Genomic DNA, 26,834 nt, shown 5'->3' on the forward strand with positions numbered 1-26,834 from the left:
ATAAATATCTCAAATTATGAAGGAGTAATCTTCACCTTATTTTAATTATGTGAAATTACATTCCCTCCTTAGTTTATTCGTAATATTTATTCTAATATTTTATGGTTTTATAAAATGTGTCGTATTTTATCAATTTATGTTGTGTAGTTTGGTTGTCATGGTATATATTGGGTGCATGCATTTTTATTTTTAAGAAAATATTTGTTATTTATGTAAAAAAAAAAATTGATTTATTCGCAAAGTATTATTCGCAAAGTATGTAAATATTAATGCATGAATGTTAATTTTTCTATTCTATCTTTACGCTACAAGACAAAGGTCAGGATACTAATAGTGTGTAAAATTTAAAAGGTGCGTCATTACATTTTTCAAGAAAAAAACTAGATTCATTTTTTTTATGTGTTTTCCATGTGATTCTTCACATAAAATCTATCAATGATTTCTCATATCCACAATTTTCTCAAAAAAAATTATTTGTTATGACCACAAAATGAAATTTTTATGTGAAAAATAAAAAACTTAAAATTTTATCTTTTTTTTTTTAGCGTATAATAACTGCATATTAACGATATCCTCAAAATTTGGATGATGTCTAACAATCATTTCTAACATTTTTCGTTTTGCAAATATTTTATGGTTTTATTTATTTAATGAAAAGAAAAGAAAAGAAAAGAGGTATTTAAGGATTTATTTATCCACTTGGATGGTGGTGTCTGGTGGATGGCTCTAAAAAGGAAAAAGCGACATGTGTGTGACCCAATGCGGCTGCTGTGTTTAGTTTGGAATTTTATTCTTTAGTTTTTTTTTTTATTTTACTAAAGAAAAGGTTAACGCCAAAAATAGAGTTACATAGCAACTAGTCTAGTAACACTGGTTTTAGCAACATCAACTACTGTATTACATAAGCATGAATTTGAGTTGGACAATACTCATAAATAATCTCATTAGTACTCATCTTACATCCCTTATGCACAAATAAATTCACTCACAAATTTCCTTCGCGATAACTACGTTGATTCAAACTTCCCACTTTAACTCCAACAATCTCGAGATCCTTTTGCAAAGGTTCCAACCTCCTAGATGAGTTGCCACCTATTTATTAAGAATTTTCATCACACCTTAAGCATCCATGCACAACTCTACTTGACGGTAGACTAAATTTGTTTTTAATTTGAGTATTAAACAAATTTTTTTTTTTATTTATATTTCTTGTTTAAAAAAATCATATTGTCAAAACAAAATAGTTTTCGACTTTTACCCTTTTTTAGTTTTTTAATGAAAGAGTGTCAAAATTCTACCGAAGTTCATATAGAGGTGAGACGGGATGAGAATATCTGAACCCCACGGGATACCCAAACCCCATTACATGTGAGTTTGAGTTCTTCTTTTTATCTCAATTGAGAAGTGGGATTGGTTTGTTTGAACTTTGAAATTCAATAAAAGGGAAGAATTTATGGAATGTTGGAAAAGTACAGACCACGGAGGAGTATACAGGCTTAAGCATATTTTTGGTTCTATATTTGGAGTGGTTAGAATTTAGAATTGAATTTGTAGTTAGAGTTTAGAATTGAATTTTGAGCTGTAAAATTAATTTTGATATTTGGTTGCTTTTAAATATGATTTTGTCTCCAAAAATGTTTGATTTTTATTATACTAAAATTAATTGTTCAACTTATTTTTACTTTAAATATTTAAACATAAATCAATCTACATTCAATTTAATATTAGTTAAATTCAATTTTAGAAAATCAATTCACTGAAAATCAATTTTTATCACCATGGAACCAAACACACATCTCCAACTTTGGGATTTGGATTTCATGCAGTCATGACTGCATGTGAATCTCAACCACCCATTTTATTTATGTTTTTTATTTATTTGATGAGTATTAAATTTGGACCATTAGATTATGTGAATGCATGACTACATGGTGAAAGTGAATGCACTCAATTCATATCCCCAACTTTGTTATTGATATTTTATATAGTAATTATTTTCCATCCCTTGTGCAAATTGGAATATATTCCTACTTTAAGGGTATACTATACATCTTCTGCACTTAGTGGGAATTTACTCCATATATTTCTCGTACTTGCATGAAATCGACTACCTGAAAATGAAACTAGCTAGATTCAAGATTATATTCGTTGACATTTCCATGATTCTTCTCAATACTCAATAGAATCTGTTTGATTGTGTAAATTATTGTGGGAAAAGGTATCAAATTAATGTTGAAAAATATTATCTACAAAATTAAATTAAGCTAACCATTTGTGTGATATATATATATATATATATATATATATATATATATATATATATATATATATATATATATCCTCTCAATTATACGATGTGTGATATTCTTCCTTATACCTTAAACTTAACAAATCATTCATTCCTATCTCTTTTTGCAACTAGCTTAGACACATCATTCATTCCTATCTCTTTTGCTTGTTTCTTCTTGGTTTGTTTTTCCATGAAAGAAAAGAAAATGTTTGGTCTTGAATTTGGTATAGAGGACGGTCAATCTAGATTCTTCCCTTTTTCCTAAACAAATAGCTTTTGAATTTATATCCATGTACTTCTAACGAGACTCCCTCTCAATCTCATGATTCATGGCTCAATAGTGGTATAAAAGTCCGATAACTCGTTCAATCTAAATAGATGTTGAACAACATATAAGTATATTTGCTACAATTATTTAGGGTACCTATGTCGGAGATTTCCGAGCTTAGGTCTTGGTTTATGTTATTTGTTTGGTAAAAAGTGACTCCCTTCTCATATAGTCTTCCACCACCGGACCAACCACCACTGGTACTTGTATAATTTTCTTTAAATTAATGTAATGATTAAATCGTGTGAGCATAATATGGTGCAATTATGAGCATGATATATAACTAGGCATGGCAACAGAACCCGTATTCGCGGGTACCCGCCCGAACCCACCAAGAGTTTGACGGGGAAAAACCGATTTGACTGGGTTTGGGTTCGGGTTTGGGTTTTCCCCGATTTCAAAACATGGGGATGGGGCGGGTAACGGAGATATTGGTACCCACCCCGAACCCGTCCCCGAACCCGCCCGTTTATATAAAATTACTATATTACCCCTATTTATTTATTTATAATGTCACAGATCATATAATTTATCTACTTGAGTTAGGATTTTTAATGAACAATGGTTCTTAGTTATTTGTTTTTTTAGCAATTTCAGTGAACAATGATGTAGAACATTCTTGGTTATGTGGTTGTTTTGACGGTATTTTGGAATATTGGTTTGTACCGGTACTATTTTATGGTTTTGATAATTTTGGTTTGATATTTTGGAATATCATTTCATTTGTATGTTTAATGCATTGAAATTTCGGTTTGTACTTTATTATTTGAAATTTTTTGTATTGTATGTATGTCAGTGTTCGGGAAAATTTTGGGTTCGGGTAAGGTTCAGCAGGGCAGGGCAAGGTTCGGGGATACCCGAACCCATTTGAGACGGGGATTGGGTTCAATTTTTCATCCCCGTCGGGTAATGGGCGGGGAACGGATATTTATCAATGATTCGGGTATGGGGAACGAGGAAGGTAAAAACCGTACCCGCGGGTACCCATTGCCATGCCTATATATAACATCTCATCTCACGTGCATGAAGAAAAAAAGGCAAAGACGAAAAAGAAAAGTAAAAGCACTAGCAGTAAATATAAAAAGAAAGCAAGGTCGTTAAAAAAGAAGAAGAGGGCAAGGTGTTTACAATGTCCCTTACTTTTTTATTTATGAGTTAACAAGTCACATTTGATGTTCGGGCAAATGGCAAGCTTTATATTTTTGTTGTATACGGCTTCAGCTGTAGTGCAACTTAATGCTACCAGCATCCGGACCCGTCCCAAGTATGGGTAAAAAGTGAGTATAAAAATTAACATTTTAATATTTCAAATTTTATAATTATCTAACACAAAAAATAATGGAAACAACATTGAAATATTATATACATATGTTTTTTTGACCGGTTAAAAGGAAAAAAGTGAAACCTAGGTAATACATATTTATATTTAAAAATACAAATCATGTAACACTATTCCATTATAAATGGATTCAATTGCTCATTTTTTGTCTCAAAATCGTTAACGCCATATATTTTCTACACACATGTGCCAATGAACATTCTCATATGTCTGCAAATAAAATATTATAAAAAATGACTAAATTCAACTCATAATATCATATTGACAAAAATATATAACTAAGATATTAAAATATAATGACATAACTTGAATTAGTTTTTGGAATCAGAGTCATGTAATAAATAAGAATAAAAAAATCGTTTCAATAAAAAGAAAGACAAAGATTTTGAGAAGAATTTCATAATTTCATAATGGTGTGAAAATCGTAAAACTCAAAAGCAATATTTATAGCCAAAGAGAGCAAGTAACATTATCAATTATTCTCTTAATTTAAGCTTGTAATTGGAACAAAAAAAAAATCTTCATGCACACGTTTTTATTAAAAATATATTCTTTCTTATATTGCTTTAAACATTGTTGCTAAGAAAGGAAATTATCACTGGTTAAAAAGAATATTACCATATTATTACTGTTTTAAACATTGTTGCTATAAAATGATGGATAATATAATAATATTAATAAGGGTTCCGCTAACATGTGCCCTAAGGGCACATTTTAAGATACAATTAATGAACTAGTATTCCACTTAATGTGTTTCAAAATTAGTAATAATCAAGTTTATTAATTAAAAGATATCGTACACAATATTTATTAATTATTTAAATCAATTACAAAGGCAAATTGTGATCTAATTTTTTGTCGACCATTATCATGATTACATGCGCCTGACATTATATGCATCCTTAATAATCTAATTTTTTTCGTTTTATTAACAACCAGGATATCCTATTGTAAAAAAAAAAAAAAACAATCAGCATATCTTTATGCATCCAACATATGACCAAAAATTAATTATTTAAGTTTTTTTATTTAATTAATCATTTAAGTTTTTTTTTTCGGGGAATAAGATTGAGTATTACTCCCTCCGTCCCAAAATATAAGGGAAAATTGGTCAACTAAAATTGATGTATTTAGTCCAAATTCTTAACCAAATACATCAACTTTATTTGACCAATTTTCTCTTATAATTTGGGACGGAGAGAGTATAGTATTATGTTGTGATGGTAACGATTGATATTGCTATTTTGGATTTTGAATTGATAATATGTTTTAGAATTTTATAATACTAATAATTTAATTTTTCTTAAGTAAAAAAAATAATTTGTTTTCAACTTAAAAAAAAAAAGATTTGACCAAAAAAAAAATTGCTTTTGTACCAAAATAATTTAGCTGCGCGTGTAATCATATGATGATGGTTGACAAGTATCACAATTTGCCTTTGTAATTGATTTAAATAATTAATAAATATTGTGGACCATATCTTTTAATTAATAAACTTGATTATTACTATTTTTGAAACACATTAAGTGAGATACTAGTTCATTAATTGCATCTTAAAATGTGCCCTTAGGGCATAGGTTAGCATTTGCCTATTAATAAATATTCATAAAAGTAATAAATTTGTGAGGAGTGATTGACGCGTTTCAAATAAAAAGGGCTCCCATATTTTGGCAATATATTGATTTTGTTTATGATTTAGCAATAAATTCATTTAATGTAGTACAAATTATTTTTTCACTAATCAAATATGAATTGTTTATAAAATATATTAATTTAATTATTAATTATTGTAATAATACTCCTATAGTATTTATTATCAAATGCATGAGAATTGAGAATGAATGAGAAGAGAAGAGAGAAAGACAAATAGACTTGACTTTATTCATATTATAGATAGATTATAGATATAGATTATAGATTTAAATGCTTGGTAATTTAATTTTGTGCTAATTCTCTTAGTTCTCGGAGAAATTAGGTTTAGTAACCTGAAGTTCGATTGGAAGATAAATTCTGACCATAATAAGTTTAAAAAAAATTTGGTCAATAATTATTCCGTTCATAGTACAAACTTGAGTTCTCCTAAATAATTTGTCAAGTGAAATTTATTATCCATTTGAAATCGATGATTTGATTATATAATTCGAATTTGATGTTTACTATAATATGAACCAAACATGCCGTTATGAGTTTTCCTGGATGCAAACAGGTAAGGACTTGAGACAAAATAAGTGCATCATAATTATCTTAATTTATATCATGTATCATAGTATAGATTTTACATCAAAGTATTGCAATTGAAAAGCAATTTGGTTCTTATTTTCTAGTGTGCTTTACTTTATTCTTTTCGCTCTGTGTATATTTAAAGGCTTCAGAATTCAGATTGCTTTTACTACCTTTTTAATTTTTATGGCAACTTCTGAGGAAAAGATGTTGGTGAAAAAGCTCCAGTGTTTATATTTTGATTAATAATATCACTTTAAAGGGTCTAAGAGAATCAAACTTTAATACTACTAATAATAATAGTAATGTGTTAGAATATTTTCTAATATTTTGTGGGCTGCAATCAATTGTGGCTTTTGATTTTAATAAAAACGGGTTGATGTTGTTGTGATCCATTTGATGATGCTTAAGCCCGATAATTGTGATCAGTAATAATGGGCTTGAACACTAATTCTGATTTGTGTAGAAACAAAGTGTAGGCCCAACTCTAGAGTCCGTGATGGGTGGTACTAGGGTTGTGATCTTATATAAGATTGGCTAGGTCCCCTTTGCCGTCACGTACAAACACAGTAAGCTCATTTGTGGTTTTACCCATCAAAGACCTCAAAGACCGGAGCAAGTGATAGGCAGAGGAAGACCTTGTCTAGTATATCGATGTTTTCGATATTGGTACGCTTCCGGTAATGATGGTTTGTGATTATGATTATCAAGTAAGTGTGTTCTAATCTCATATAATATATCGATCTCTAAATTATTAATTATTACATGACACTTTTAGATTGGTAATTCAACTATAATTCTCTATCAAGTGGGAGAGTTCTACATGTCAACTATTTATAAATGTTTATAGAGACTTATATTGAGGAGTCCTATGTTATTTATAAAAGTTCGGGACTATTTGCTTTATATCCTCAATAATATTTGCTTTATATCCTCAATTAAATTAAGTCTCATATTATTCCGCTGCATAAATCATTTATTTATTATATTGAGTTGACTGTTTCACAGTAATGAACTCTCATGAGTTGACTGTTTCATGTACGTGATTTCTCTCCCCAACTAAAGACATATAATTATATGTGAAAACTTTTAATTATTGATTCCTATGCAAGAGATTTCATGCGTTGGTATAGGCCGTTACCATCAAAGTGGGACCGCTTATATCAATTGATGGAATTTTCTTTGTAGTTTGAGGAATGGTTTTAATTATAACATGTAATTTTCTGCCCAAAGGTGATTATTATATGTTACGATTAAAAATTAATTTGAGATGAAGTTATTGGAGAATGCGTTGAACGGAGGAATTTGTCAGCCCAAAGGTGACAACTTTCAAAGTTCAATACATACTCATTGATTAACTCATCTGAGGTTTTGACTGAGGTTTTAGCCTTAGTTTGTACATTCTGCCCAAAGGTGATTGTACTATTATATTGGCCTGTTGTGATAATACTAATCCAATTTGGTTTTGATTCAAAAATGAATTTCTCCGCACATAATTGTTATGTTTTCATTGAAATGTTGAACATCATAGATCACTTGATTAGTGGGAGATAACTTATATTCTTTTGATATGCTTTATCAGTGGGAGTTTAAAATTGTATATTAACTCCTTTATAATATTGAAATTATTTGAAATATAAAAATATTTGAGCTCAGTGTTGTTGGGATCACTATGCCGGTGATCAACACTATTTTGGAGCTGAGGCATTATGTGTAAACATAAATAAATAAATTAAGCTCAGTGTTGTCGGGATCACTTAGCCGGTGATCAACACTATTTTGGAGCTGAGGCATTATGTGTAAACATAAATAAATTTAAGCTCAGTGTTGTCAGGATCACTTAGCCGGTGATCAACACTATTTTGGAGCTGAGGCATTATGGTATCTTAAGAACCATGTAATTTCTCTGGCTTTGAGGCATTTGAGAGAAATTTTGTCTAAAATATTGGAGCTCGATGTTGATTAGATCATTATACCGCGGTAGTCAACATTGTTTTGGAGCTTGGACTTGTGGTATCTTATGGACCATAGAATTTCTCTGGCTTTAAGGCATTTAAGAGAAATTGAGGACTGACGAAGAAAATGATAGTATGGTTAAGATCACAGACATATCATTTTCTCGCTACACTCTACACAGATGACTAGTCGACGGGGTTAGGTGGTATTTGTAACCATGGAAGGTGTTGTATCGATAATGATATAATTACCGCTATGATTCGATATCATTTAACTTTTGTTGGACGGAGTCTTAATTAGATGTTGCATCTTGGGATCATTGTGGCCACGTTAATAAATATGTTATCAACCCGAGAGTCGTTTTCAAAGTGTTTTCTTTAAATTAAATATACACAATTAATTTTGCCCAAGTGGGAGAATGTTAGAATATTTTCTAATATTTTGTGGGCTGCAATCAATTGTGGCTTTTGATTTTAATAAAAACGGGTTGATGTTGTTGTGATCCATTTGATGATGCTTAAGCCCGATAATTGTGATCAGTAATAATGGGCTTGAACACTAATTCTGATTTGTGTAGAAACAAAGTGTATGCCCAACTCTAGAGTCCGTGATGGGTGGTACTAGGGTTGTGATCTTATATAAGATTGGCTAGGTCCCCTTTGCCGTCACGTACAAACACAGTAAGCTCATTTGTGGTTTTACCCATCAAAGACCTCAAAGACCGGAGCAAGTGATAGGCAGAGGAAGACCTTGTCTAGTATATCGATGTTTTCGATATTGGTACGCTTCCGGTAATGATGGTTTGTGATTATGATTATCAAGTAAGTGTGTTCTAATCTCATATAATATATCGATCTCTAAATTATTAATTATTACATAATGATCTTTAGTTAGTAAAGGTAAGTAAATCATGGATTGACTGATGAAGCTTAATGTCACAATTTTGTGGCTGGAAGATCATCATATGAAATCATATCTGCTAACCTTTTTTACTTGAGAAAGAATATAGCCCAACATATTCAAACACTTGGCTTGCTTTATAACTTTATCACTTATTTGCTTCATATTCCATTTGATGCTTATCTGCAATGCTGAATATATTTAAGAGTGATTACTATCATTATTAATCTTACCTTGATCAGGGTCAACCATGTCTGGTGGTGCTCCTCTTTCGTTCCGGTGAATAAGAGGAAGGTTTTGTACTTGCAAGTGCTTCGACTCTTAAATCAGTAACAGGTGAAACAAGGTTTTAAGAGAGTGAGAGAATGTCCCTGACTCCTCTGCATGAGAGAAGTATATATAGCCATCGGCGCTAGGCCAAGATCATTGATGAGCGTATCAACGCCATCAATGGTTGTCGGAAAACGGATGAGAAGCCATGATGGATAGTAAATGCCCATCATTCCGATGTCGGACATTATAATATGGCAGGATATTGAGTTTGTTGGGCAGAGGCACACGATCTTGGGCCTACTATGTTTGGGTCGTGCTCCATGGTTGAGGAGGAGGATTTCCTCAGTTTTTGGTTAGTGGTTAGGCCCAGTCCAAAACAATTATTATACAGCAGCTTGCAAATTTGTATTCCCCAACATGTAGTATATCAGTACTTTTAACTGCAAAAAATTATGAGACCTAAAACTTATCAAGTACTTTTAGCCTTAATTTGATAAATGTATAGTATTTATTAGTGCACTGGATATGCACTGCCAGTGTAAACCATGTTTTTATGCGCTGCAAGAAAAGTAAGGTAGCCTTTCTTCCACATTCTAGGAGGCATCAAATAAAAAACAGCATAGTATCTGATGGAACCAATCAAAATATTACTGTAAGATTATATTTCATTGAGCCTTTGAGAAGCATGTAAACAAGAAAGGAACCAGTTAAGCGGAAAAATGAGAACACTAAAATCGCCATATATGCCTGCTTTATAACAACATTTTAGAAATGTTTTAGAAATAACTACCACATACTTGATAGTTGATTCTTATTGGCCGTCAGTGTAAAACTATTTTACACTAACTGTGCATGTCCAAGATAGCTAGCAGTATCCATCCACATGAAATTTAATTTAACATTATACAATTTGAATTTGCATACTCTATCAAGAGCAAAATATGTTACAAGATACAATGTGTCTGAACACTCATCTATTCAAACAAGCTCTAGCTAGAGCTGCATCTTACCATGCTACAAAAATGTCTGACGCCTAAGAAATCTAGAACACTATATATACAAATCATTCTTCTTTCTTTGTTTCCTTTTGTTAAATCTTTAGACCAGACAAGAAAATTTGGGGGAAACAAATTGAGCTATGAGTGTTGCTCGCTGCAAATGCCGTCAACAACATAATGCAGTGATCACAACATAGGGATGTATAAAATCTCCCTAGAAAAGACCTCTTGTATTGTGTGTATCTATCTTTCCTAACCCGTCTCATTGTTTCGCCCTTTCATGTGATGTCTATGTACATGAATTTTAATTCTAATTAGTAACTCCTAAGCTATAGCACCAAAAAAGCAATATTGTGTCAGCAAATCATCTGGGAGCATGGCATTCTTATTGGCGAGAATACAACAGTAAGTCGTGCGTGATCGGAAAGAGAGTAGTCGTCAGGCCATCTACCTTTCTCCACCTCAGGAGGGAACAAAACTGCATTTTTTACACTAAAACCAATAGTTTGCTCTTGAACATCATTTGAACCATCCTGCTCCTTATCCTTGTTTTCGTCGTCTGAACTCCATATTTGCTGCTGCAACCACATAATTTCAAGACTGTAATTTAGCAAACAAACTAGGAATAACAACAAATAGGCTTGTCTCGATGGCTTCTATTAGGTACATGGATCAAATCAAACAAAACGATTGCTAAAAAATGACAATTTTTTAATTATGCATAGACATGTTAAATTGTTCTTGTTGGCCATTCATGGTTAAATGGAAAATGCCAGAAACAAATTATAAATGATAAAACTTTTAGATTAACGTGAACTGCGGTTTGTCTAATGAAATGGAAACTATAATAATGATTATCATGTAGACCAATTGCATCTAACATGTTGTCATTAGTGCATTACTATATGCTTTGTGGAGATAAGCATTTAGATTTCAGTTACACTAAACCTCGAGTCATTTGTTGCATAAATATATTTTTTCTAAAAAACTTGAAGATTCATAGTCTTTTCTGGTATATATTGTTGATTATGTGAAATACTTTACCAAGAATTCTTTATAGTCGAGAACGCCATTTCCATCTATGTCGGCTTGGACCCACAATTCCTTTATCTCTTCCTCACTCAACCCATGGTTATGACCAATTAAATTGAGCTGCATAGAGTGAGAAAAAAAACCTTTATAACCATCTGGATTTCTCAGACAAGAATGTTCGTTAAATGGACTTTTAGAGTGATAATTCAACAGTGAATACTGCAACATACCTGTCGAAGTGCTTCACAGAAACCAGAATAGGTAATACAATCTTCATTATCAGCCCTTAGAAATGTGAATGCATCACTCTCTGTCACTGAAGCTCTCCGCACTAGATACTGAAGAAATGGAGAAATTTTTGTCAACGACAACTCAGTTGCACAAAAATAAAGATTGTGATTAGCAGACAGTAGTATAGGAAACACATGTGGCCTAATCTTGTACGTGTAAAAATCCTAACAGGGATGGTAAAAATAACTCTAAGACCAAATGTTATATGAATACCTTGAACATGCCAAACACTGCTTCAATCCAACTTGATTTTAGTAATTTTCGATATTTGTCGGGATTTAGGAGCCAAATAAAATCAACAGCACATATATTTCCTCGATGGTTTCGGTGACTAACCCACTGCATGACATAATATAGAATGAGTATAAGTGATTGGCTAATTGTTCAAAGGAAAAATCCTAAAGACAATGCTAAGTAATGACCTTATCGGCATCTGCATCAGTGTACTGATGTGCAGTATCGTAAGATGATTCAAAACCCTGAGACCTAAGGAACTTGTAAACATGTCCGCGTTTGCTTCCATTCCAGTCACTGAGAAATAAAACATCGTAAATAAAAGATTGTTCAAGAGTTTTGAGAAAAAGAAATCCATATTGCGTTTAATTACCCGCATAACATGATTGGCATTGGCTTGAGTTGGAAATCATTTTGATAAGATTCTACATATTGAAGTATCATATAGACCTGCGACAAAATTAAAATTTCAAAGTACAACTAATAACTGGAAAGTTCTTGTATATCACATTTGAATGCTTATATACCTGTTTCAGTCGTACAAGAGATAATGTTGCATCGTGAGGAAATAACAGGTGAGTGTTAACAATAAGAATTTCCTGCCTAATTTCACCGTTTCGCCATTTTGAAAATGGAAAAGCTAGTTCAACATGTAATAGTTGAGCAACGCGGTCACCACAATCATTGAAATGCAACTCCTTATAATTAAGAATATTGAAATATTCTTTTTGCACTGCTATTAGAAGACCTGTCATAACCAAGAGGTAACACTATATCAGAATTTGCATTTAATATACATAACTTTTCAACAAACAAATCCACACAAAAGCATGCTTGTGGAAAATATATTTTTCTCAAGGGTTACATTGACTATCTCAGAGAGTTATATTTGCAAGAAAGAAAAAAAAAAAAAAAAGAGAAAAACATGTTTCCTCATTCTAAATGTCCTTTCACCACAAACATTTCTTAAACATGTTATGTGCCGTTCTGAACTCCTGAGACCTAATTCATCTAAACTTTATATATATTTATAATAAGGTAGTTATTTGTGATAACAAAATGATGAAATTGCAACAACAAAAAGGGGTATTTTAGCAAAATTGATAAAAAAATGTGCATACCATCTCCGCGGTTATTAGTCCTTCCAAGTTTGAAACTAACATAACCAGCATCACTAAGTCTCTTCTCATACAAATTAACAAGCTCTTCATTTCCAACCCAAAACTCCTGCACAAATTCAACACATTAAACCTTCAACCTTAGCCAATAATAGAATCTCAAGGCCATATAGAAAAAATTGTTACCACCTCGCGCTTTTAATACATTGAATTACTAATGTATCTGACCTATATGATAACAGAAAATTATATATGAAAATGAATAAGAAAAAAAGCAGACACAAACCTGAAGACAAATAATAGAAGACCTTTCATTCAAAAGCCAATCCAATATCCTATGATTCCTCGCCAACCAATATGTTCTATAATCACTCTCTCGACATGTTGGGTCCTGTTTTTTCAATCATGACAACAACAAAAAGAAAACAAGATTTCTTAAGAAAACCCTTTAAAACAAAAACAAAAATTTAAGAAAACCCTTTCTTTTAAACAAACAAAAATGAGAAAGAATTAAAAACCTCATCATTGATTCGTTTGTAAATAGGAGCAAGAATATTAAAAGTAGTGCAAGTAATACAAGGTTGTGGTGGATTATCCTTTGAAGAAGAAATTGCAAAACTTCCAATCCTTGATATCCTTCCCATACTCTTAACCCACTTACCCGTTCTCATTCTACGTTCAAACAAACCAATAATGTCCCAATATATATATAATCAAAAAAATATTATATCTCCCTGCAAAAGTGAATACCCTCTTGAAAAAAGCATAACTTTTTATCATTCAATATAGAAAATGGTGACACAATGATGCTTTTTTTAATATTATTATTATTATTAATTTAAAGATTTGATTTTGATGAATTCTGGAAAATGGGTGCAAGAAATTGAAGAGGTTTTGATGGATTGTGATGATGGAAAAGAGGAAGAGAGGAATGAGGGAGGAGTTGAAGGTTACCTCCCTCGGTGATTGATTGAGGAATTTTGAGAGAAACAACGCCGATAATAGAAAACGTTGTACTCTTTGAGAAAATTGAGATTTGGAACACGTCATTGTTTTTTTTCTTTCATTTCATAAATAGCTTTTCATCAACCGTACTTAACTGCTTAACGGAATTCATCAATGCGATTATTTCGCATTTTTAACAAATTTTGACTCTTTACTCCTTTTCTTCTATAATAACTTTTGGGTCTTGTTAACATGTGCCCTAAGGGCACATGTTAAGATATACCAAAATAGAAATTCAATATTTAATGATACAAGAAATTTAATGCTTCAAAAGTCAAAATGCACAAATTAGCATTTAATAATTTCTATTTTTGCTTCCTTAACATGTGCCTTAAGGGCACAAGTTAACATTCTCCGTAACTTTTTAATTCTGCCAAATTTTGAGATCTATGTAGGACTGATTTTTCTTTTTTAGGTGTAAACAATTGCCAACTTTTTTAAAAGGGTTTTGCTAACTAGTGTTTTCGGGCCCTCTTTAAGCATTTCATTAAAAGAAACTTTTTATTCAAAAAATTAAACACTTAAATTTTCAATGCGTTGACTTTATGCATTTCCATAAAAATTCTATATAAAACTTACTATTTAAAGGCTTAAAGAGTGTCCCGAGAACACTTTTTAGCATTTGCCTTTTTAAAATGACATTTTATTTTCTAAAGTCGGAATTATAAATACTAGTACATGAAAAGCACGCATAAATAAAAAGTTTTGGAGTTGAACTCAAGAGAATACCTAACAATTTTTAATATTTGTTGGTTAAACTATGACTTACAGATAAAATGATGTATATTTTTAGTTAGATGAGCAAATGAAAGAGATAAAGAAAAACTCAATTACGCTTAGATGATACTCTCTCTAGTCGTGTATACATATATATATATATATATATATATATATATATATATGACCAGAGCGAGTATGTAAATAGTCTCTTCTAACTTAATCGTCTCGTGATTGGACCTTTCGAATTAGTCCGTTCTTGAGTCAGATATCAAGTTTTTTTTTTAAAAAAAAATAACGTAACCAAATGTCTCGAGTTAAAACTCAGACTTGAGCATGCAACAACGTTAAAACTCTTAGATCAAGTTTATCGCGCTGATTAACTTTCATACAAGTTTCAAATAATTAATTTCTACACTTACGCGGAAATGATACTTAAAAAAAAAGGGTAAATGATCATTTACCCCCCTGCAAAATAAGCAAATTTTCGTTTACCCCCCTGTGCATATTTTTTTTCTGTTTACCCCCCTGCAAAAAATAAATTCTCTCATTTTGCCCCCTGGCTGTACAGCAGGACATGTGACTGTGCAAATCTGCTGACGTGGCTTGTACACATGGAAAAAATCATTTATATTTTTTTAAAAAATTCCACGTCAGATTTTTTTTTTTATAAAAAGGCTTTAATGCAGTTTTGATCCCCCTATTTTGAAAAACCTGAACTTTTGATCCCCCTATTTTAAAACTCAGCACTTTTGATCCCCCTATTTTAGTTTTTTGTTAGTTTTAGTCCCCCACCTCAATTTGGTCAAACTTTTGCTTATGTGTCATGCTCACTGATGACGTGGCATTGTACATGTGGACAAACAATTTTCTTAGATAGTGTCCCGAGCCCAAATCTTTTGTTTCTTTGATTGCAGTTATGTAAACACGATCATCTTTAAGGAATCCCATTGCAAAACATGCATCTCTATAGGTCAAATATTGTGTGTCACCAATTTTTCTGACATCATCATAGCATGTTGTCCACATGTACAATGCCACGTCATCAGTGAGCATGACACATTAGCAAAAGTTTGACCAAATTGAGGTGGGGGACTAAAACTAACAAAAAACTAAAATAGGGGGATCAAAAGTGCTGAGTTTTAAAATAGGGGGATCAAAAGTTCAGATTTTTCAAAATAGGGGGATCAAAACCGCATTAAAGCCTTATAAAAAATAAATTTTTTTTCCTACAAAATAAAAAAAACCAATTTTCTTATTTTCTGTTCCCAAAATAAAAAAAAAATTCCTACAAATTATTTTTTTTCCTACAAAATTTTAAAAATTATATTTGTTATCCTACAAACGAATTTAAAAAAAAAATTCCTCCCAAAATAAAAAAACGAATTTTCTTATTTTACTCCCAAAATAAAGATTTACTCCGAAATAAAGTTTATTTCCAAATTAAATATTTTAAAGATTTATTTTCAAATCTCTTTAAATTAAAAAAAAACATAATCTTTAATTTTTAAAAACAAAACTTTATTTTTTTTTGTTAATCTCTTTGAATTAAAAAAAAAATAGAAGAAGAAGTTTTATTTGTGTTTTCCTCTTCTACCAAAATTATATGTGATATTAAATTATGCAGCAAAAAAAATTAAGCAAAATTATGCTTCAATTCTTATGTGATATTAAATTGTGCAGCAACCTTAGCTTGTACTATATCTGCAGCACTAAATTACGCAGACAAAAATAAAGATTCTATTTTTTTAATTAAAAGATATTTGAAAATAAATCGTTAGATTCTTTATTTTGGGGACAAAATAAGAAAATTTAATTTTTTATTTATGCAAAAAAAGTTATTTTTGTACGAAATCTTTTTTTTTTATTTTGTAGGAAAAAAATTATTTGTAGGAAATTTTATTTTAAATTTTGGGAAAAAAAAATTCGTTTTTTTTTTGTAGGATTTTTTTTTAAAAAAAAATTATGTGACATGGAATTTAAAAAATAAATATAAATGATTTTTTCCACGTGTACAAGCCACGTCAGCAGATTTGCACAGTCACATGTCCTGCTGTACACCTAGGGGGCAAAATGAGGGAATCTATTTTTTGCAGGGGGGTAAACAGAAAAAAAATCTGCATAGGGGGTAAACGAAAATTTGCTTATTTTGCAGGGGGGGTAAATGATCATTTACCCAAAAAAAAATTAAAACCAAGAAAAAACTATTCCCTAGAAAAAGAAACCCCTAAAATGTCATTAAACATCAAGACAAATAAACTAAACCTCATTAATCATAACCAAGTTTTTCTAGGGTCAGTTTAGCCGAGCCTTGTGAATAACCAATATTTTTGACGAGTTTGCGCCCATCTTGGTAAGACTATAAATGTGTAAGGATTACCTTCATAAAGAATATGGTGAAGAGATGTTCCAATCCAAATTGAAGTGGCCCTTGATAAGCATCAATAAGTTAAGTTTAGTGATAAAAATGTCAATTTCCACATTGAACTAACTGAAACACATGTTGGAAATCATAATAGCAAATTAGATTATGAAAATATGTTTCTCGGTGGTGATTGATTGAAGAGTCTAAATCTCGATATTCTAGATTCGGTTAAGGCTCATTACACGAAAGTGTCTAATGCAAACTAAGGGTAACAAACACAATAGTTTATATACACCCCTTGTAGCCGATACGTTTCTCAAGACACCCTTGGGACCGTTAGATCCATCTCAACAGCTCATCTTGCCTCCAAAGCCAACTGTAGTCGGTTGTCACAGACTGTTATAACAAATATTTGGCACCAAGATATACAATTCAATTACTTTTTCCTTTCACTCCTTGATCATATATCGACTTAGTTGTTGAATTGCTAACATGTTTTGGAGATACATTATCAATCGTGATTAGAGGTGAGAATATGCCATACCGGCCTACAAGGCCTTAAGGCAAAGCCTACATAGGCTCATGCCAGATCAGCCTATTTCTTTAAATAGAGCAGGCCAAAATTTTTTTATAAGCATGTTTAGTTAAATAGGTCAGGCTGCAGACCATTAAAAAAGTCTTTTTAGCTTACTAGGCCGGCCTTTTTAAGTTAATATGAATAATATTTTTATTACTGTTATTATTTGTGTATTAAAATTTGTACTTTGATTAAATTATAAATTTATTAACTTTTTCAGTAGTTTAAGTTTATTAATCTACATTAGTTTTTCACATATAAATGTATTGTTATAAACTAGAATTGAAATATGATGACATAATAGTCAAAGTCTCTAAAATATTATGTTAAATATCAAAATGACATTGGTTTATTAGCTCATAAGTATATTTAAAAATAAATATAATTAATTATTTAAATATTTTTATATGAAATATGTTTTTAAACAGGCTAACAGACCACTTAGGCTTTCAAAAACAATTTGATGTTATTCTAAAAAGCAGTTATAAAAGATTTATGTGAAAGTTTGATTAGTTTGATTAGACGTCAGCGCTAAAACTAATCTACACTTACATCATCATTTACTTCTTAAAAAAGTTAGAAAAAGTTTAACAACAATTTCCGAAACCAAATTTTTACAATGTGTGTTTCCGAATTTAAATTATTTCTTTTTTGTTTTGGGTCAAGAATTTTTTTAAAAAAATATAAAAAAAAAAAATCATATTCACAATTTTGGACTTATTGTTAATATGACTTATGACTCCCAAAATTAATTTTTGGAAAAATTATACTTTTCCTTAAAAAGAAGAAAGAGCATTTTGGGCACAAAGAGTATTGGGCTAAACCAAACAACAAAGCCCAAAATGCCAAAACCCGACCCTCCAATCACACTATATAACAATCTAGGGTTTATACATTTCATTGCCGAGAGTGAGGTTAGAGAAGAGCCTTCGACGGAACACACTTTGTTCGATTTTTCCACCGTCACGCAAAAATGAAGACCATCCTTTCATCCGAAACCATGGACATCCCTGACGGCGTTAGCATCAAGGTTAACGCTAAGGTGATCGAAGTCGAAGGTCCTCGTGGAAAGCTTGTTCGTGATTTCAAGCATCTTAACCTTGATTTTGATCTCATCACTGATGAGAATGGTAAGAAGAAGCTGAAGATCGATGCCTGGTTTGGTTCCCGGAAAACCTCCGCCGCCATCAGGACTGCTCTTTCTCATGTTGAGAATCTCATTAGAGGTGTTACTAAGGGATTCCGTTACAAGATGAGGTTTGTGTATGCTCATTTTCCTATCAATGCTAGCATCACCAATGATAACAAATCTATTGAGATCCGAAACTTTTTGGGTGAAAAGAAGGTATTAATTTTATTTAATTGTTTTTTTAATCTGTTGATTTGTTCAATTTTGATAACCCTAGATAAACCCTAATTTGTTGTGACTCATTGATTGCTATATAAGTTCTGATTTTTTTTTTATTAATGATGTTAAAGTTCTGATTTAATTGGTTATATGTGGAAAACCTTATTAATGTTGATTTGAAATGATTTAATTTTTTATTCATTTGGTTGTATGGTTAAGTAGTTTGTGATTTACAATTATTTAAAATATTACAAGCATGGTTAATGTTTATCTGATTTAAAATGATTTAATTTTTTGTTCATTTGTTTTTTTTGGTTAAGTAGTGTATGACTTAATAATAGGTTTGAAATTTGTATGATATAATTGTTTATATGATTTAAACTGAATTATTGCTATATATTACGAAATTAGGGTTTATATGAAATTAAAATGATTTAATTTCTGATCAATTTGGTTATATGGTTCAGTAATTTGTGATTTAAAATTATTTAATATATTACAAACTTGGTTAATGTTTATATGATTTAATTTCTTATTCATTTGGTTATATGGTTAAGTAGTTTGTGATTTAAAATTATTTAACATATTAGGAACATGGTTAATGTTTATATGCTTTAAGTTCTTATTCATTTGGTTATGTGGTTAAGTAGTGTGTGATTTAATAGTTTTGGAATTTGTTGAATTATTATGTATTAGGTGAGGAAAGTTGATTTGCTTGATGGAGTTTCGATTGTTCGATCTGAGAAGGTGAAGGATGAGGTTGTTTTGGATGGAAATGACATTGAACTTGTTTCAAGGTCATGTGCCCTTATTAACCAGGTACTTTCTTTGACATGTGAATGTTATTTTATTGTTGTTCATTTTGTTTTTTTAGATTTCTAAGTGTTTTTTGCTTTGTTTTGTTTTAACAGAAATGCCATGTGAAGAACAAGGATATCAGGAAGTTTCTTGATGGTATTTATGTCAGTGAGAAGGGCTCAGTAGTGACTGAAGAATAGATGGTGATAATTATAAGCTTATCTTTTTGTAGTTTACTTCAAGTTTCTGTTTGTGGATTTGTATCTGTTTTGTCTCGATTAATTGTCACATTTTACATTTGCTCGTTGAGGTTGGATTTTTTGCTATCAAAGTTTTCTCTATATTGTTCTTATAAGCGTTATTCTTCGTTGTTACCTGGTATTTCACTCTTATTACCTATTTGTTGGCTAGTCATTTCACTCTTATTGCCTGTTTGTTTCGTGCTGAGTTTTTAATTGTGAGGAACATGTTAAAAATTGAATTATTATGCGGTGGTTGAATAGCACACTGAATGGTAAACTGATTTATTTGATTCAATGTGAGGTGTGTTTTCAAAATAAAAAACTCTATCAGCCTGATGGAAACTTGGTAAAAAAAACAATAGATAATGCAATTGTTATTCATATGATCTCATGAAATCTGTTTGGTGTTAAACTGGAAATGGCAAAACATTTATATTCACTTCGATTGTGTATTTTGCAAAAATCATGCTGCTAACTTTGCCTTGTGATGTTTGTGTATTGTTATTGCTGTGATAATAACTTGCTATATAAAAGGAAAACTAAACTTTCTTTTTAATTATGAGTTTTGTAATTTACCTGGAAACTCTTGAAGGCATCTCTCTAGCCTGTGCTAATCGCTAGCCTTTGTTAAACGACGTTTGTACTCGAGTTTTGTGTTGAGTTTTCTTTTTAACATTGTTGTGAAGCCTTATTCTTGACCTCTGTTTTTTTTGACAAATATTCTTGACCCCTGTTAGTCCTCTGAAATGAGTTATTTTTTTCCACCTCTTTTATGGTTTCCGTTATTTATATGATAGCCAAACACTTTTTAAGCGTGGCATTTTAGTATGTTGAAGGGAAAAATGTGCCCACCAAGGTGAAGTTGTTTTTTAACCATTGGATTAAATAGGGAGCACGATATTATTATAGTCTCTCACTACTATATTTTTCCTTTCTTCCACACTCAGATCTGCTCCCACCATCCTCTAAACCAATCTCATTCTCTTGCCAGCCACCACCAGCAAACTCTGTTTATGTTTAAACTCAAACTAATATCCCCTAAATTTAATCAACTCCCCAACCTCAACAAAATTTCTTTCCGCCACAACAATAAATTCATTTTTATCACTTGGTAGTTTATTGCTTTCAAGAATTAATGGGTTGAAAGGCTTGATTTTGTCAATGGCAATGAAGCTATAATACTACTACCAAAGTTTCTTATTAGCTCCAATGTTTCTGAAATCATTCAGATTTAGACAAAATAAAACAAAATGAGCATTAACCCATTTCCATATATCAAACAATAGGGAGATCTGAAAATGGAGGCGAACTTTGAACAAAACACTTGACTAGAAATGGTGATTGAAAAATCACCGGCAGTGGTGTGACGGTGGCGGCTTTCCAAGTGAGTCCAAGATGGCTAGATTGACAAGGTTAAATGAGTGGGTCTTGAGTTTGGGGGTGGTCCGATGAATGGTGGGTGCAATGACTCAAGGAGGAAGATGAGTGTTTAGAATAAGTAGTGAGAGACTAATAATATTGTGCTCTCTATTTAATCCAATTGTTAACAACTTCACCATTGACACATTTTTCCCTTCACCATACTAAATGCCACCCTTTTTAACTAACCAAAGAACCTCAGTGGATTCAAACAACATTCTTGATTATAATCTTACATGCTAGTATGGCAACAACCCTTTATATTTTTTGCAATCTTTGAATCCACTATTGAAGAAAGTATTTGATTTTGACAAGCTCCCGCGGCTTAATTCACTCCACCCACAATATTAACTTAGATGCACAATCTATTTGTTTGAATTTCAATCTAGCCTTGAGCACTTGATCTTATAATTCATTAACCGCTTGATTTATGTACCACAGTATATGAATTTGTGGTGTAATTCAAGATAGTGAGAATGTGTTTATCTATACTGGTCGGTTTGTATAATAGTCTCTTGCCGATATTCCCACTTTTTTTCCGGAAGCCTGACGTAGGTTCCTTGAGACCATGTACAATGGTTCAACACTCCCAACACCACTTTTTAATTTTTCAACGCTCCACGTCATTTTCTCTTTCTTCCACATAATTATTCAAGACACATTCAACTTTTATCTTCTCCAATGATTTTTTCATTCAACACTCTACCCCACCACTTTCTCTACCCCACCACTTTTTATTTCATATTCTTATTTAAATTTATATTTTTGTTTTTATGATTACATAAAATTACAATTATCGATTAAAATTAAAATAATTAACACTTAACGATTTATTTTTTAGTTTTTTGTAAAAAAAAACAAAATTTATTTAAATAATTTATACGATACAAATCATCTTAACTTAATTTAAAATACAACACACAAGTAACGTAATTAGTACGATACAAATAATTTAAAATTGATTTGGATTTTGATAATTATAGGGATAATTAGAAGAATTTTGGCTGTTGAAATGATTATTGGGATCCATTTCACAAAAAAAAAAAACTAATACTTCAAGATTAACACTAATAGAAAGATAATAATAAAATTAATATAGTGAAAAAATCGATTTTTTTCCTGTGTCCAAATCAAATGAACCAAGTCTCTATTTATAGAAAAAATAAATCATGAATTTTGGTGAAAAAAATAAAAAATTAATTTGCAACGAAATAATTGAGTTCAAAGTATTAAATGGATAAAAATCCAACCAACCAATCACAGTCAGCCACGTGGATGAATCTTATCAACTAACACTCTCTCTCCGCGTCCAGCCCAATGGCCAGTCTCACCTTGCGTGTGTGGCACACGCGCCTGCTGTGAGCCACAAAAAACTTGCCGCGTGATCCCCCTTGTCATCCTTCAACTGTGTTGAACATTTTCATCATCTCTTTCCTCCATGTCATGTTCAACAGCCCATTCCAAAGCCTCCAATGAAGGTGGACGCAGATCCTCTGCCAACTGCTGATGCCACCTATGTCGAAGTTTATGACTGCAACATGGTTGAAGTTGTAGATGCTGCTGCTCAGATTGAGGCTGTACCTGAAGAAGAGTATGAGAAGAGGGTGCGTGAAGTATATCCCAATGCTGAGGAAGAATTGGTGGACTTCCTGAATAGGTGCAAACTCAAGAATTCTGAAGTGATGTTTTGCCCTAGGTGCAGTGCTGTGTGTGATAAAGAGGTCACTGCAGGCCTTCAAAGTGTTGTGCCTTATGCTGAAAGAAAAAGAAAATGGCCAAAGACTAAGCCAAATAAAAAAGCTTGGCCATACAAAGGAGCTAATTGGAGAAAGCCTATTACCAAAGGTCTCTCAATTCAGCAGAGGCTAGGCCCCCAAAACACTTTCAAGCCATCTGGAAGAGCACCCATTAACCAGTGGGTAAGTGGGCAGTATGTGACTTTCAATAAGAGAATGATGGAGAATGGAGGTTCTAGCAATGTTAATGTTAACATTGTTTCTGAACCTAAGGGTTCAAAAGTGGTAGCTGGAAAAGAAATGGTGAATGCTGCCACAGAAGCCAATAAGTACTCTTATAGAAACAACTATAAGGGGAAAAATCCTATGACTCGCACTCAATGGCGAAGGTTTCAAAGGAAGAAGAAATTGACAAGTAAAGATGTTGAGGCTGGGGGCAATCCCGTTGTGGCCCAGAAGGTTGAAGTGGCCAAGAGGCCAATGAAAGAAAGGCTTTCCATAATAGTGGAAGAGCCAAGAGCTGAAAATAACAAAGAGATGGTAGGAGGCGAAGATGACATGGATGATGATGACCTCTTAGATGAGGGATAAGATTTTGACGTGATGGTTAATGTTGTGTCCATCTTGCCTTTGGAATATGACATTCCTACAGAAGTCAATGAGGTAGAAGAAGACTTCGAGGCTCTCGATTTGGCTGATCATAAGCCAATGTGTTACTATGTTATGCAAAATGGCTGTGTCGAGGAACAGAAAGCTGTTTTTCGAAAAGCCAGATTTGGGGATGCATCACCTTCTTATAGAAGGAGAAATAGCTATTGTGATGCATCGCCTTCTGATCATAGTCCTATATATGTGTGCGTGCGTGCGCACGGGCGTGCGCACGTGCGTGCGCGCGTGCGTGCGCGCATGCGTGCGTCCTAAGTCGCAGTCAGGGGTATATTGGTAATTTCGTATGGCGCGCCCCAGAATCAGTAGGGTTGCAAAAGTAATTCTCTTTGAAAAATTAGGCTATTTAAAAAATTGGTTTTGGATATGGATCTCTAGGTTAACTAATTGATTTTCGTATTTGGATAACCTAACCATATTAGCCTGCTTAGTAAAAAGATTTTTCCATCTTAGATCAATACATAGAAAAAGAATGGAGACATACAAAATGAATATTCGAGGCAATAATACAGTCACCATATTTCATGGCGCCTAAATAAATAATGTTATTTGAAGACTTATGAGTTTTGTCATGGTAGACTATGAGTTAAAGTTGCTTTTTAGTTTTTTATGAAGATTTTGTGTTGTGGTAGATTTCCATCAGTTCCTATCAAGAATAGAATTGTTCCCATTGAGACTTGGTTGTGATGATGGGTGGCAATGACATTGCTTTGCCATTCTCATGTTTCTGTCTTTGCTTTGCCATTTTAATGTTAATGTCAATTCCTAATGTAAGGACCGATTGATAGTAATCTGACTTAATAATAATAATGTGCCTAACTTAAGTCATTATTAGAATTATAATTTTATCATAAAAGTTGCTTGCTATCCACTCATAAAAGGTGTGAGTCCATAAAATCCATTTATGTTATGAATGGACATAGGACCCGGGTATTTGTTTTTAGCGTTGATGAGCATAAAAGCTGATTTTTGAGTGTTGGTGGGTTGTGGTTTGTTTTTAGGTGTTCTCTCCTGCTTGTTTTCCATGTTCTACTTAGCATCTCCAATTTATGGTACTTCTTGTACTATGTTGGCTTATAATAAAGTTTTGCTGATTAAAAAAAAATGACTTAAACTAATTGAACTTTGTTTTACATCCAAGGAACGATTTAAAGACTATCAATTTTACTCTTAAAGCTTAAATGCATAATCAATAGTATAACGTGCCACTATGCTTTTAGTTTTAGCATCGCAACATTGATTCACACAGTGGCATAGAAAAAAAACAAAAGATTGCAACAAATAAAAGAAAAAACACAAAAGTGGGATAAATAATAATAATAATAATAATAATAATAATAATAATAATAATAATAATAATAATAATAACTAACTCAATACATATGTTTGTTTTACAGGAACAAATAAAATGAAAATTACATTCTAATTCAACTATAGACTCGCCTATGTTGTATGCTGAAGGGAAGACCATGAAATTCCTTCAGACGGAAGCGGCGCAGGGTTAGCAATGAATGTAGGAATCTCTTCTCCAGACATTAAAATTGAAACCGAGAGTGGTAATGAGTGACCAAGTTCTCTCACAGGAGATTCAACATCACGGCGGTTCGGGTGCCGGTTAGGAAAAAAAGTTTGTAAAAAAGGTACACGGATTATCTCAAAAAAAGCAAAGAGTAAGAAGATTACAATAAGAATAATAGTAACATAAAAACAAATATAGATGACATTAATATAACTATTAAAGTTGTCATTAAAATGTTGTTGATGTTCATTTTCAACAACATGTTCATTTACTCCTAATACCATTCCTAGTACCATTAGGTTTTGAGCAAAGAAGAAGAAGAAAATATGGATTCTTAAGAGAAAATATGGGACATAGAAGCAACTCAAATAAACTTCACGTAGCAAGAAGAAAGAACATAGGAAGAGAGAATTGTAACACTACTATTATTTATAGACTTGGTGGTGTGAATTACCTGTCAACTAGTCTATATGGTTGTAGTGGGAGGAATAAGAGACTGAGGAAAGGTTTCTCCCTGGTCTGGTTGGCCTTTATGTGGGTGATTTGGAAGAGTAGGAATGAGAAGCAACCCAAATAAACTTCACGTAGCAAGAAGAAAGAACATAGGAAGAGAGAATTGTAACACTACTATTATTTATAGACTTGGTGGTGTGAATTACCTGTCAACTAGTCTATATGGTTGTAGTGGGAGGAATAAGAGACTGAGGAAAGGTTTCTCCCTGGTCTGGTTGGCCTTTATGTGGGTGATTTGGAAGAGTAGGAATGAGAAGATTTTTAACAATGTTGTTGGGGTGGTTGAAGATGCTGTGGATTTAATCCAAAGATTGTCATGGCAATGGCACTTAAGTAAAAATGCAAAAGCACCATGCTTACTATATGAATGGGTTTGGAATCCTGGGGACTGTTTGCTTAGGTAATGTTTCTTTGAAGTGCTGGTTTTTTGCTGACAATGTGATGGTGTTCTTCTTGCTGCTGGCGTGTTTGTGTTGGTGGGGTTTCTTGCTATTGTTTTTCTGCTGTTGCTTAGCTTCTGCTTAGTTTGTCCCCTGTTTTCTTTGCTTTTCTTTGTGTTTAGTATTGTAAGGGGTTTTAATATATCCTTGACAGTGTCTATTGTATGCTTTTTTTTTTAGCCTCATAGTACTCCTTGTATGTAGTAGGACTTGATCTTGTTGGAATTTAGGTTCTCTGTCATCCTTTAGGAATGAAGCCTAACTTTGGTATGAAAAGTATGCAATTCTTGTTTGTCCCAAAAGAAGTACTATGAGAGTGACAAATGAAGCCTTCCAACATACATACATATTACATGTCATTGATACTTTTAGACTGCTTGAATTCATTGATTCTAACTCTGCATATTAATAAAATGTTTGTTTTTTCTAATTAATTAATAAAACTTTATGTAACAAAAAATAAAAATAAACGTGCACACAGGGTAGTTTTTTTTCTTTCCTTTCTTACAA

General features: G+C 32.1%; 2 protein-coding genes across 3 annotated transcripts; one reads left to right on the forward strand and one right to left on the reverse strand.

Moving 5' to 3' along the window:
* Window positions 1-10,185: 10,185 nt before the first annotated feature.
* LOC123918706 (uncharacterized calcium-binding protein At1g02270-like) lies at window positions 10,186-14,027 on the reverse strand. Of its 2 annotated transcripts, none has more exons than XM_045970830.1 (10): window positions 13,498-14,027; window positions 13,266-13,370; window positions 12,983-13,088; window positions 12,389-12,609; window positions 12,235-12,311; window positions 12,050-12,158; window positions 11,841-11,966; window positions 11,567-11,674; window positions 11,349-11,456; window positions 10,186-10,882 (listed from the first exon to the last, which is right to left on the reverse strand). In XM_045970830.1, exons 1-10 carry the CDS (start codon window positions 13,648-13,650, stop codon window positions 10,661-10,663), a joined length of 1,335 nt encoding a protein of 444 aa, XP_045826786.1. In that variant the 5' UTR covers window positions 13,651-14,027; the 3' UTR covers window positions 10,186-10,660. The 2 variants fall into 2 exon arrangements, with proteins under 2 accessions (XP_045826786.1, XP_045826787.1); XM_045970831.1 differs by having other exon boundaries at window positions 10,206-10,879.
* A 4,501-nt stretch (window positions 14,028-18,528) lies between these two features.
* On the forward strand, window positions 18,529-20,163 carry LOC123917109 (60S ribosomal protein L9). Its single transcript, XM_045968738.1, has 3 exons — window positions 18,529-18,988; window positions 19,688-19,810; window positions 19,903-20,163. Exons 1-3 carry the CDS (start codon window positions 18,617-18,619, stop codon window positions 19,987-19,989), a joined length of 582 nt encoding a protein of 193 aa, XP_045824694.1. The 5' UTR covers window positions 18,529-18,616; the 3' UTR covers window positions 19,990-20,163.
* The last annotated feature ends 6,671 nt before the right edge of the window (window positions 20,164-26,834 follow it).

This window comes from Trifolium pratense, linkage group LG3 (assembly GCF_020283565.1).
Source record: "Trifolium pratense cultivar HEN17-A07 linkage group LG3, ARS_RC_1.1, whole genome shotgun sequence".
NCBI classification, from domain to species: domain Eukaryota; kingdom Viridiplantae; phylum Streptophyta; class Magnoliopsida; order Fabales; family Fabaceae; genus Trifolium; species Trifolium pratense.

Excerpts from the sequence above, each read along its gene's own strand:
- LOC123918706 (XM_045970830.1), bottom strand. The coding sequence starts at position 13,650 with ATGAGAACGGGTAAGTGGGTTAAGAGTATGGGAAGGATATCAAGGATT. Across the intron at positions 11,675-11,840 it reads CAGTGTTTGGCATGTTCAAG|TATCTAGTGCGGAGAGCTTC; the intron begins GTATTCATATAA and ends CCATTTCTTCAG. Across the intron at positions 11,457-11,566 it reads TCTGTGAAGCACTTCGACAG|CTCAATTTAATTGGTCATAA; the intron begins GTATGTTGCAGT and ends CACTCTATGCAG.
- LOC123917109 (XM_045968738.1), top strand. The coding sequence starts at position 18,617 with ATGAAGACCATCCTTTCATCCGAAACCATGGACATCCCTGACGGCGTT. Across the intron at positions 18,989-19,687 it reads ACTTTTTGGGTGAAAAGAAG|GTGAGGAAAGTTGATTTGCT; the intron begins GTATTAATTTTA and ends ATTATGTATTAG. Across the intron at positions 19,811-19,902 it reads CATGTGCCCTTATTAACCAG|AAATGCCATGTGAAGAACAA; the intron begins GTACTTTCTTTG and ends TTGTTTTAACAG.